The 12,607-nt window shown below is 42.1% G+C and overlaps 1 protein-coding gene across 1 annotated transcript in view; it reads right to left on the reverse strand.

Moving 5' to 3' along the window:
- Positions 1 to 12,607, reverse strand: part of NUP133 (nucleoporin 133) — a 301,419-nt gene that overhangs the window by 192,399 nt on the left and 96,413 nt on the right. The window contains exons 8-9 of the mRNA XM_040429313.1: positions 3,626 to 3,696; positions 27 to 174 (exon numbers count right to left, since the gene is read on the reverse strand). Coding sequence (XP_040285247.1) covers positions 27 to 174; positions 3,626 to 3,696 — 219 coding nt within the window. The remainder of the gene's footprint in view (positions 1 to 26; positions 175 to 3,625; positions 3,697 to 12,607) is intronic.

Raw genomic sequence — 12,607 nt, forward strand, 5'->3', positions numbered from 1 at the left:
AAATGTGTGTGGTTCAGGATACTCACCTGAAATGGAGGATGGAGCTGAGTGACTTCAACATTGACTTCATCAGAAAAGTTGTAGCCTTCATCCTTTATAGTTATAAGAGTGTAATAGCTCATACAAGGAGTATCACCAGAATGCCAAGCAGACGCCAAGATGACTAATCCATCACTGATTTTTAAAAGAACAAAGAAGAATAAAAAAAAAAAAAAAAATTTAAAATCGGCAGAAACAAAGAAAATGAACAATCTATCTCGGATGGATCCACAAGTGTCCAGGAAGATTGTCATGTTTGTATTGATACAATCAACTTATAAGGCTGCGTTCACATTTCCAACAAGATGTTATTACCTTGATTTGAATAACCTTTATGGCTTGTCCTTCGTGGTGTTAAGGGCAACTGTCAGCAGATTTGTACCTATGAAACTGGCTGATGCTCCATGTGTGCTTTACAGCCAAAGACATTTATTTTGTTCCCATGTTCATATGCCCTCAAATTGTTGAGAAAAATGAAGTTTTAATATACACAAATGAGCCTCTAGAAGGACAGGGGGAGTTGCAGTTACACCTAGAGGCTCTGATCTTTCTGTAACTGCTTTTATTGATGGCAGGTAAAATGATGTTTGCTCCTAGAGGCTCATTTGCATGTATTAAAATATCATTTTTCTCAGTAATGCAGTCACATATGAACATGGGACCAACACAGATGCCCATTTCATGGGTACAAATCTGCTGACAGATTTCCTTTAACCTATATGGAATAAAACCTTTCTTCATCTTTGCATCTATGAACAAGTGCAGCACCTCTGGAGAGATGATCTCCCCCCTGAGAAATAGACTGCACAAAGGGAATTCAGAAAGAATTCTGAAAGAACCACATTCAATTCTTTGAAATTGGAGACTTGCATTTGTGGTTAGTGAAAAAAAAAAAAAGGTCTCTTTTCCATGGCAACCCAAACCCAAATTCTAAGGAGACACAGATATTTGGTAGTCCAGCGAATCCTGAAGTGTGCCCCACAGGGAGAGGATCCGTAATTGTAGTACACTTTCATTTTTATGTATTTTTTGCACTTAGCGCTACTATATTCCGCAGCGCTTTACAGACATTAGCATCACAATCTAACTTGCATGGTACTGGGCCCACTCTACTGATGGGATACAAGTAGTTCCTGACCTCTTGCCTTGACCAAAAGTGTTTTTCTTTTTTTCTCCTGAGGGAGGAGTGTTTAATAAAATTTATGGGAGATAGAATCCAACAGGATGTCCAGAAAGGGAATTACAAGGGGTGTTGAATAAGTTATCTTTCTGAATATGAAAACAAAACTTTCTGAGAAAATTTGAACTTATTACTTTTCAATATAACACCCCCCCCCCCCCCCCCTTGACTTCAACACACAATTCCACTTTATCACCAGTAATTAAATGCCCTCAGAAAAGAAGGAGACTTCTTGCTGTTGCAGGAAAGTAATCACTGGGAGCCATGTCTGAACTGTAGGATGGATGGTTAAGCTCCATAAAGCCGCATTCCTTGATAGCAGCTTGTGATTTGCAAGACTTGTGAGCTGGCACATTGTCCTGAAGCAGCAACACACCGGCCAACAACTTCCCATAGCGTTTCTCTTTGATTGCCTCACGTAATGCCTTCATTGTTGAAGCATTGGTGTCTCCAGTAATGGTTGTCTTCTGTGGCATGAATTCTAGTAATAAAATGCCTGGAAATTGTGCCAAATTTAATGCCTTCATGAGCTGTAACATTGACTTTGAGCCGACTATCTTCCAAAATCATGGCCTCCATTTTACTGCACATTTCCTCTGAAGGTCGCCCTCAACGGGGGTCATCTTCAATTGATTCCCTACCCCATTTAAATTGCTTGACCCAAAACTTCACTTGGCAATAGAAAGGTGCATCATCACCATATACAGTAATCATCTTTTCATGGATTTCTTTAGGCTTCTTTCTTCGTAAGGAATTTAATCACGAAACAAAGCTCCAAATACCTTGCTTTCTTTGAAGACCCGCACTGTACTGCACTTGCCATCCTGTCACTTCCAGTGCTTGCATCAGACTGAACTGTTGCTGTGTGTTGAATGTCTAGACATGTCTAAACATGCACAGACAAGCTCAGCTCTAACACTGAAAGAACATGTTGGGGTAGATAACTTATTGAACACCCCTCGTACACGCTCGGCAATTTCTTAATACATGCAGACCATTATAATTGTCCTTTATATATAGTGTGTCACCCTTAGGGTCCATTCACACGTCCGTTTGAGTTTTGCAGATCCCGCACATCGCCGGCACTTAATAGAAAATGCCTATTCTTGTCCACAAGAATCTTGTTCAGATTTGCCACAGGATCTCAAAACCTGAATAAAACGCTTCTGTTACATTTAATACATCCGGATCCGGTTGTATTAAATGTATTTAACTGAACAAACCAGATGCGGCATTAAAATTATAAGCATATGCTCACTGGCTTTAGGGTTTGTGAAGGCAGTATATATTGATGACCTATCCTTACAAGAGGTCATCAATATCTGATCAGTGGGGATCCAATACCCAGCACCCCCGATGATCAGCTGATTGAGGAGGAAGCAGTGCTCCAGGCGAGTGCTGCTTCCTCTTCATTACATTGCCTGAAGTCTTGTCGGCGCAGTGTAATTACAAGTACTTGAATGGAGAGAGTACTTGTAATTACAATGTGCCGCTGTTGCAAAGGAGATAACACGCAGTGTAATGAAAAGAAAGCAGTTATCGCATGGAGCATTCCCTCCTCCTCTTCAAACAGCTGATCGGCTGGGTACCCGTTCCTGAGGATAGGTCATGAATATATACTGCCTGCATGAACAGATCTGCAAGAAAGTTCAAGCTGCTGCTGTAACTCCCACCTCAGCAGAGCAATAGCTTCAGTCCATTTTTTATGTGGCGTTCAAAAAAACATTTAGCAGTGGAGATACAAGAACACTAAACTTTAGGAAAGCTGATTTTCACAGGCTACGGGTACATTCACCCGACAGTGTAGTGTTTTGCAGTCATCAAATTGCGGATCCGCAAAACACGGTTACCGGCAGTCTGTGTTCTGTATTTTGAGGAATTCCTATTCTTGTCCGCGATTGCACACAAGAATAAAACATGCTTTATATTTTTTTGCGGGGCTGCAGAATGGAACTACGGATGCGAACAGTCCACTGTGTGTGTCCGCATCTTTTTCAGCCCCATTCAAAGTTGCGGAACGGATGCTGACCCGTTCATAGGGTCGTGTGAATGTAGCCTAACAGATTATCTAATCCTATAGATGACGTAAACTTAGACAGGCTGTCTAGACAAGCAGTACATTTATCACAGTGGCTCAGGCTGGATAACAAACGTGGTACAGGGATAGCTTTTGTTTAGCTCTATACCAACTATTAGTTGGCTTACATTGAGACAGAATTTTACACCAGAATTGTGGAGCAATTTGATCAAAAACGGTACATTTTTTCCATGAATCTCCATACACTTTTAGACAGATTTTGGGACACATTACTCAATTCTGGCCAATGTCCTCAAAAATGAAAGTGCACAGAGTACATGGAATTTTTTTTAAGCCATCTTAAATAGTTTCTGTGAACATGCCCTTACCTGTTCTGATTGAAATCCAAATAAGTAATGTTGATTTTTTCTTTAATTTCTTCATAGTTACTTTCGGAACCCTGTAAAGAAAAATCCATTTAGGACTATTGTGACAAACAGTTTGTTTTTGAAAGAGTCCTACCTATACCAAAAACATCTAGTGCTCTGGTGTACCAGTCACAGCCAGGTATTATATAGTCTACTATTCATATACATTAATACACTGCTCAAAAAAATAAAGGGAACACTTAAACAACACAATGTAACTCCAAGTCAATCACACTTCTGTGAAATCAAACTGTCCACTTAGGAAGCAACACTGAGTGACAATCAATTTCACATGCTGTTGTGCAAATGGGATAGACAACAGGTGGAAATTATAGGCAATTAGCAAGACACCCCCAATAAAGGAGTGGTTCTGCAGGTGGTGACCACAGACCACTTCTCAGTTCCTATGCTTCCTGGCTGATGTTTTGGTCACTTTTGAATGCTGGCGGTGCTTTCACTCTAGTGGTAGCATGAGACGGAGTCTACAACCCACACAAGTGGCTCAGGTAGTGCAGCTTATCCAGGATGGCACATCAATGCGAGCTGTGGCAAGAAGGTTTGCTGTGTCTGTCAGCGTAGTGTCCAGAGCATGGAGGCGCTACCAGGAGACAGGCCAATACATCAGGAGACGTGGAAGAGGCCGTAGGAGGGCAACAACCCAGCAGCAGGACCGCTACCTCCGCCTTTGTGCAAGGAGGAACAGGAGCACTGCCAGAGCCCTGCAAAATGACCTCCAGCAGGCCACAAATGTGCATGTGTCTGCTCAAACGGTCAGAAACAGACTCCATGAGGGTGATATAAGGGCCCCGACGTCCACAGGTGGGGGTTGTGCTTACAGCCCAACACCGTGCAGGACGTTTGGCATTTGCCAGAGAACACCAAGATTGCAAATTCGCCACTGGCACCCTGTGCTCTTCACAGATGAAAGCAGGTTCACACTGAGCACATGTGATAGACGTGACAGAGTCTAGAGACGCTGTGGAGAACGTTCTGCTGCCTGCAACATCCTCCAGCATGACCGGTTTGGCATTGGGTCAGTGGTGGTGGCATTTCTTTGGAGGGCCGCACAGCCCTCCATGTGCTCGCCAGAGGTAGCCTGACTGCCATTAGGTACCGAGATGAGATCCTCAAACCCCTTGTGAGACCATATGCTGGTGCGGTTGGCCCTGGGTTCCTCCTAATGCAAGACAATGCTAGACCTCATGTGGCTGGAGTGTGTCAGCAGTTCCTGCAAGACGAAGGCATTGATGCTATGGACTGGCCACCCGTTCCCCAGACCTGAATCCAATTGAGCACATCTGGGACATCATGTCTCGCTCTATCCACCAACGTCACGTTGCACCACAGACTGTCCAGGAGTTGGCAGATGCTTTAGTCCAGGTCTGGGAGGAGATCCCTCAGGAGACCGTCCGCCACCTCATCAGGAGCATGCACAGGCGTTGTAGGGAGGTCATACAGGCACGTGGAGGCCACACACACTACTGAGCCTCATTTTGACTTGTTTTAAGGACATTACATCAAAGTTGTAGTGTAGTTGTAGTGTGTAGTGTGTTTTTCCACTTTAATTTTGAGTGTGACTCCAAATCCAGACCTCCATGGGTTTAAAAATTTAATTTCCATTTTTTTATTTTTGTGCGATTTTGTTGTCAGCACATTCAACTATGTAAAGAACAAAGTATTTCAGAAGAATATTTAATTAACTCAGATCTAGGATGTGTTATTTTTTGTGTTCCCTTTTTATTTTTTTGAGCAGTGTATATTGTAGCTGAAGTCTAAATTAGTGGCAGAACACTGACAAAAGACTGCTGATCTCCAGAAAGTTTTGCCCAGCTGTGACAACCTCTTTAACCCATTCTACCCCAGGCCACTTTTCACCTTCCTGCCCAGGCCATTTTTTTGTGTCACTTTATGTGGTAATAACTTTGGAACGCTTTTACTTATACAAGCCATTCTGAGATTTTTTTTATCGTGACACATTGTACTTCATGACAGTGGTAAATTTGAGTTGATATATTTCACCTTTATTTATAGAAAAAAAATTACCAAAAAAAAAAAATCTCAGTTTTCTAAATTAAAATTTCTCTACTTTTTAGACAAATTGTAAAACCTCACAAAATACTTATCAGTCACTATTCCCCATATGTGTTATGCTGGCATCATTTTGTAAATGTCATTTTATTTTTTTAGGTCGTTAGAAGGCTTAGGATTTTAGAAGCAATTTTTCAAATTTTCAAGAAAATTTCCAACACCATTTTTTTAAAGCACCAATTCAGTTATAAAGTGATTTGTGAGGTAAGGGCCTTATATAATAGAAACCAACCATGATTTACCCCATTTTAGAATCTACACCCCTTAAATTATTCAAAACGGATGTTACAAACTTTGTTAACCCTTGAGGTTTTCCACAAGAATTAAAGGAAAACTAAGGTGAAATTTCAAATTTTATTTTTTTTTTGCAGATTTATGTTAAGCAATTTTTTCTTCCAACACAGCAAGGGTTAACAGCAAAATAAACCTCTAAATGTATCACTCCGATTCTGCAGTTTACAGAAATACCCCATATGTGGTAGTAAACTGCTGTAGGGCATATGGCCATGATCAGAAGGAAAGGAGCGCCAAATGGTTTTTGGAGAAGAGATTTTGCTAGAATGGTTTTCGGGAGCCATTTTTTATTTGTAGAGACCCTGACGTACCCCTACAGTGGAAAACCTCAAAAAGTGACCCATCAAGGAATTTATTAAGGGGTGTACTGAGCACTTTGTCCCCCCACAGGTGTTTTAGGGAATTTAGAAACACTTGGCTGTGAAAATTAAAAGTTTCATTTGCTCCAATAAAATGTTGCTTTAGCCCCAAACTTTTCATTTTCACAAGGGGTAACAGGAGAAAAAGCATGTTTTCATTGGTACCATTTTGGGTTACATATGACATTTTGATCACTCTACATTACACATTTTGTAACATGAGGGGATAAAAAAAATTACTATTCTGGCACGGTTTTTAATTTATTTATTTTTAGAGTGTTGACCTGATAGGGTAGATAACGTCATATTTTTATACAGCAGGTTGTTAGAGACTCGGCAATACATAATATAATATGTCTATTTTTTTTATTATTACTTTTACACAGTAACAGCATTTTTCAAAATTAAATCTTGTTTTTGTGTTGCCATTTTCTGAGAGCCATATTCTTTTATTTTTTTGGGCAATTGTCTTGACTCATTTTGTGCAGAACAAGATTAAGTCTTGATTGGTACCATTGTGGGGTACATACGAGTGTTTGATCGCTTAGTATTACACCGTTTGTGAGGAAAGGTGACAAAAAATGGCAGTTTTGGCACAGTTTTTATTTATTTTTTACAATGTTCACCTAACGGGATGGATCATGTGATATTTTTATAGAGCCAGTCGACGTGGCGATACCCGATATGTCTATTATTCTTTTTTTACAAAGTTATATGACTTAGTTATGGGAAGAGGTTTTTTTTTTTTTTTTTTTTGGTACAGATCAAAAAGTCACAAGACTTTCGCCAGAAAATAAAAATATCACGGCTTTGTGTAAACACTGTAAAAAATAAAAATGTCCATAGTGATACTGACCATACTAACCAGAAGAATAAGGATAACTTAATTTTTCCCCGCACGGTGTACGCTGCAATAAGAAAACCCAAAAATAAATGGCAGTTGCTGTCTTTTCTCTTTCCTGCTTCCCAAGAAGCAAAATAAAAAGTGCTTAAAAAAAAAAAATAATAATAATCTATATACCCCAAAAAAGAACCAAATGATAATGGCACCTCATTCAGCAAAAAAATAAAAAAATAAGCCCTCACACAGCTCTGAGAGAAAATAAACGTATGGTTGTCAGAAAATAGCTGTACTGGCACTCAGAAGATGTTCCAAAGTGACATGGCGCCTGTAGTCCAATCCATTAAAATATGTGCTGGCACTGGGGGGCGGGGGAACTTGATGGCACTGGGGGCTGATGAGTTTTTATAAAGAAAAACGTTATTTTAATTAGTTTTTTGTTATTAGAGTACTCGATTAATCAATAGAATACTCAATTTCAAAAATAGCCGATAGCTGCAGCACTATTCAAGGTATTTCAGTACCCAGTAAAACCTGCCCAACAATTTAAAAGGAGTGATGTGTCTTTGATGGCACAACATATTGGGCACTGAAATACCGTATTTGTGGAAAATTATTTTCACTTCCAGGGTCTAGTATGCAATCATTTATGCAAAATATCAGTAGTCAAAACCCCTTTAAAAACACCTTAAGGGTGTAGCTTCCAAAATGAAGTCATTTCACAAGAATTCCATTCATTGTTTCAACCCAGAGCCCCTACACTTCTCAATACAAGCAGTGTAAATAACACCATGCGCATGGTATTCAATTACTCCTGAGCCATGTTGCATGTCAAGGCACAAGATTAGAGCCACAGGGGAACATTTATTATTCTTTCCACGCCACCAATGTAGGGTAAAAAAAAGTTGCAAATTAAGGCTCATGGCAGCTGTGCAGCAGCCGAACAGGGGGCCCTGCTGTCAGTGATAGCAGGGCACCCAAGAGAGAAGGCAGGGACAGTTTTCTGGCTGTCCCTGCCGTCTAGATTGCTATATACACAGCGCTGAACGAGCGCTGTGTATACAGCTGAGGAAGCCATCTGCAGCTTCCTGTCCTGGTGGTCATGTGACCGCCGGGGCGTGCAGGAGCTGTAGGGTCATTCATAGTCTTCCATCAGCCCTGCACAGAGGCTGTACAGCGCTGTATAATGCTGTAAGCCTCTCTGGGCGGTGTATTTCCCCTGTAACTGGGGCTACTATGTCAGTCCCAGTTACAGGAGAAATCAATAGTGAAAAAAATAAAATGAAGTTAAATGTCCCTCAGAAGTCTTGTATGACCTTATGGAGGACACAAAGTGTAAAATAAAATAAATAAAAAGTGTTTTGAAAATAAATAAATAAAAAGTTTCAGATTAAAAAATAAAAATATAAAAAAAATCCTGCCAAATCTGTGATTTAAAACACATTAAAATTTTTTTTTAGAAAAAAAGACATATTTGGTATCACCACGTCTACAACAACTGGCTCTATAATAATATAATATGATCTACCCCATAAGCTGAACCCCGTAAAAAAAATAAACATAGCGCAAAAACTGATTTTTTAGTTAGCTCACCTCCCAAAAAACAAAATGTTAAAATCAAAAAGTCGCATGTACCCCAAAATGGGAAAATGCCAACACAAAAACATGATTTTTTTTTCCTAAAAATGTTTGTGTAAAACGTAAAACAAAACAAAAAAAAAAAAAAACTAGCCATATTTGGTATCGTTGCGTACGTAATGACAGGATCTCTAAAAATATCACATGATCTACCCCATCAAGTAAACGGTATAAAAAAAGATATAGAAAATAGAAAAATGACAAACAGCTTTTTTTGTGACTTCACATAAAAAAAAAAGAGATAAAAAGGCCTCACACAGCACATTCAACAAAAAATAAAGTTATCGTTCTTAAAAACAATTACGGTAAATAAAATTCCATGTTAGAAAATCTAGATGCCGCTCCTTCCCTTATGAGCCCTGGCGTATCCCCAAATAACCTTCAAACCTTCTAACATCCTGAATTTTTTTTATTACATTACCAAAATTATGCCAACATACGGGGAATGTTAATTAATGAATATTTTATGAGGCATCACTATCGGTCTTAAAAGCAGAGAGATTCAAATTTAGAAAACAGTGAATTTTTTCCAATTTTCGTTAACTCTGAGATTTTTTTTAATAAATAAAAGGTAAAACATATTGACTCAAATTTACCATTAAGATGAAGTACAATGTGTCATGAGAAAATCTCTGAACAGCTTGGATAAGTAAAAGTGTTCCAAAGTTATTACCACAAAGTGACATGTCAGATTTGCAAAATTAGGTCTGGTCAGGAAGGGGGGTAGATGGCCCGGTCTGAAAGTGGTTAAAGGGAACCTGTCACCGGGATTTTGGGTATAGAGCTGAGGACATTGGTTGCTAGATGGCCGCTAGCACATCTGCAATACCCAGTCCCCATAGCTTATATGTGTGCTTTTATTGTGTATAAAAACGGATTTGATACATATGCAAATTATCCTGAGATGAGTCAGAGCTTGAAAATATGACTTTGGTCACACAAGTAAGGGCTCTTTCACACCTGCGTTCTTTTCTTCCGGCATAGAGTTCCGTCGTCGGGGCTCTATGCCGGAAGAATCCTGATCAGTTTTATCCTAATGCATTCTGAATGGAGTGAAATCCGTTCAGGATGCATCAGGATGTCTTCAGTTCCGGAACGGAACGTTTTTTGGCCGGAGAAAATACCGCAGCATGCTGCGCTTTTTGCTCCGGCCAAAAATCCTGAACACTTGCCGCAAGGCCGGATCCGGAATTAATGCCCATTGAAAGGCATTGATCCGGATCTGGCCTTAAGCTAAACGTCGTTTCGGACCCGACGTTTAGCTTTTTCTGAATGGTTACTATGGCTGCCGGGACGCTAAAGTCCTGGCAGCCATGGTAAAGTGTAGCGGGGAGCAGCATACTTACCGTCCGTGCGGCTCCCGGGGCGCTCCAGAGTGACGTCAGGGCGCCCCAAGCGCATGGATCACGTGATCACATGGACACGTCATCCATGTGCATGGGGCGCTCTGACGTCATTCTGGAGCGCCCCGGGAGCCGCACGGACTGTAAGTATACCGCTCCCCCGCTCCCACTATGGCAACCAGGACTTTAATAGCGTCCTGGCTGCCATAGTAACACTGAAAGCATTTTGAAGACGGCTCCGTCTTCAAATGCTTTCAGTACACTTGCGTTTTTCCGGATCCTGCGTGTAATTCCGGCAAGTGGAGTACACGCCGGATCCGGACAACGCAAGTGTGAAAGAGGCCTAAGATATGACTCTTATGTTAATTTGCATATGTATCAAATCGTTTTTTTTACACAATAAATGCACACAAAGCTATGGGGACTGGGTATTGCGGATGTGCTAGCGGCCATCTAGCAACAGATGTCCTCAGCTCTATACCCAAAATCCCAGTGACAGGGTTCCCTTTAACCACCTCCGGACCGCTGTACGCACAGACGCGTCCTGGAGGTGGTTGTATCATTCCGAGTGGACGCGCCGGCGCGTCCTCTCGCGAGACGCGAGATTTCGGTCTCAGCCGGCCCGCGCATGCGCATCGCGGGCCGGCAAAAGTTCGAGGAGAATTGCATCAGCAACCTGCCAGCCAATGATCGTCGCTGGCAGGTTGCTGATTTTTAAAAAATCGAATCACAAGCCAGATAACAGATCATATTAGTAAATATGATCTGTTATATGGCTTCTCTGCTCCTGTGCTGGTCCTTTTCGTCGGTTGGATCCAGCACAGGAGCAGACTGAACTGTGAGTACACCAAACACTACACACCTTAGCCCCAGATCACCCCCCTGCACCCCAATTAACCCTTTGATCACCCCTTTGATCGCCCCTGTCAATCACTAGTGAAAGGAAAAAAAGTGATCAGTGTAAACTGTCACTTTTTTTTTTTCACTGGTATTGACTGATAGGTTTTAGGGATAGTTTAGGCCCCTTGGTTAGGTAGTTAGCGTCAGTTAGCGCCCACCTCACCGCAGTCACTTTTATTCGCTGATTAGCGTATCGCTAATCAGCATTTGTACTTTTATAGTATCTGTAAGTGATCAAAACTGATCACGGTCAGATCTATAATAGTATTAGTGTCACTTTAGTTCGCCCTCCACCCAAAACGCAGTGTTTGCCCGATCAGGCCTGATCGGTCGCCCACACGTGCGTTCACCCACACCCGCCCCACCGCAGTGACAAAAAATTATTATTTTTTGATCACTGCACATTCACTTTACACGCACTGCGGCGATAAAAAAATCAGTTTTGATATTTTTTATCAACCGCAGCGGCCTCCGGTACTTCGCTAGCCTCCCCTTTGTAAGACAGGTTTGCTTTTTTTCTTGGGTAGTCTCAGGGAATACCCCTAAATTTAGTAGTCCAAAATGTCAAACAGGGGGTATTCTTCTGAAGAGGCCTACAGGATTCTGACCCAGTCGGATGAGGAGTGGGAACCCTCATCTGACGAATCTAGCGGGTCAGAATATGAACCTGTGGAAAGCAGTGGCTCTCTGACCAAAGTTCGGCCGAGGAGGTGGAGGTCCCTGGCAGCACCAGGCGTACCCGGCCCCGTGTCGCTAGACCACAGGTTACGCAGGATCCGCTTCAAGAGCAGCAGAGTGGGGCTGTCGCTGCCGGATCACGTGGTGAGGCATACACCAGCAGCGCAGCCCTTCCTGGACCTAGTACCAGCACTGCCGTACAACATGGTGAAGTAGCGAGCACCAGAAGGGCAGTTGAAGCTGGTACGGTGGCACGTGCAGTAGTTACCCCGTCGCAGCCACCTCGCAGACAGGCCCGTAGACCCCCTAGAGTCCCTGAGGTGCTGGCAAACCCTGATTGGCAGTCACCAACTTCAGCCGCACCTGTAGTTCCCCCTTTCACCGGCCAGTCTGGAGTTCGGGTTGAGACGGCTCAAATCGGTTCGGCCCTGGGATTTTTTGAGCTGTTCTTGACTGCGGAGCTCTTGGACTTAGTCGTGGCAGAGACCAACCAGTATGCCACACAATTTATAACCGCAAACCCGGAAAGCTATTATGCCCAGCCTTTCCGGTGGAAACCAGTCCAAGTTTCCGAAATTAAAATTTTTCTGGGCCTTCTCCTCAACATGGGCCTGACAAAAAAACATGAATTGCGGTCATATTGGTCCACGAACCCAATTCATCACATGCCCATGTTCTCTGCTGCTATGTCCAGGACACGATTTGAGACCATCCTGCGTTTTCTGCATTTTAGCGACAACACCACCTCCCGTCCCAGAGGCCACCCAGCTTTTGACCGGCTCCACAAAATTCGGCCCCTCAT

This window comes from Bufo bufo, chromosome 4, assembly GCF_905171765.1.
Source record: "Bufo bufo chromosome 4, aBufBuf1.1, whole genome shotgun sequence".
Taxonomy (NCBI): domain Eukaryota; kingdom Metazoa; phylum Chordata; class Amphibia; order Anura; family Bufonidae; genus Bufo; species Bufo bufo.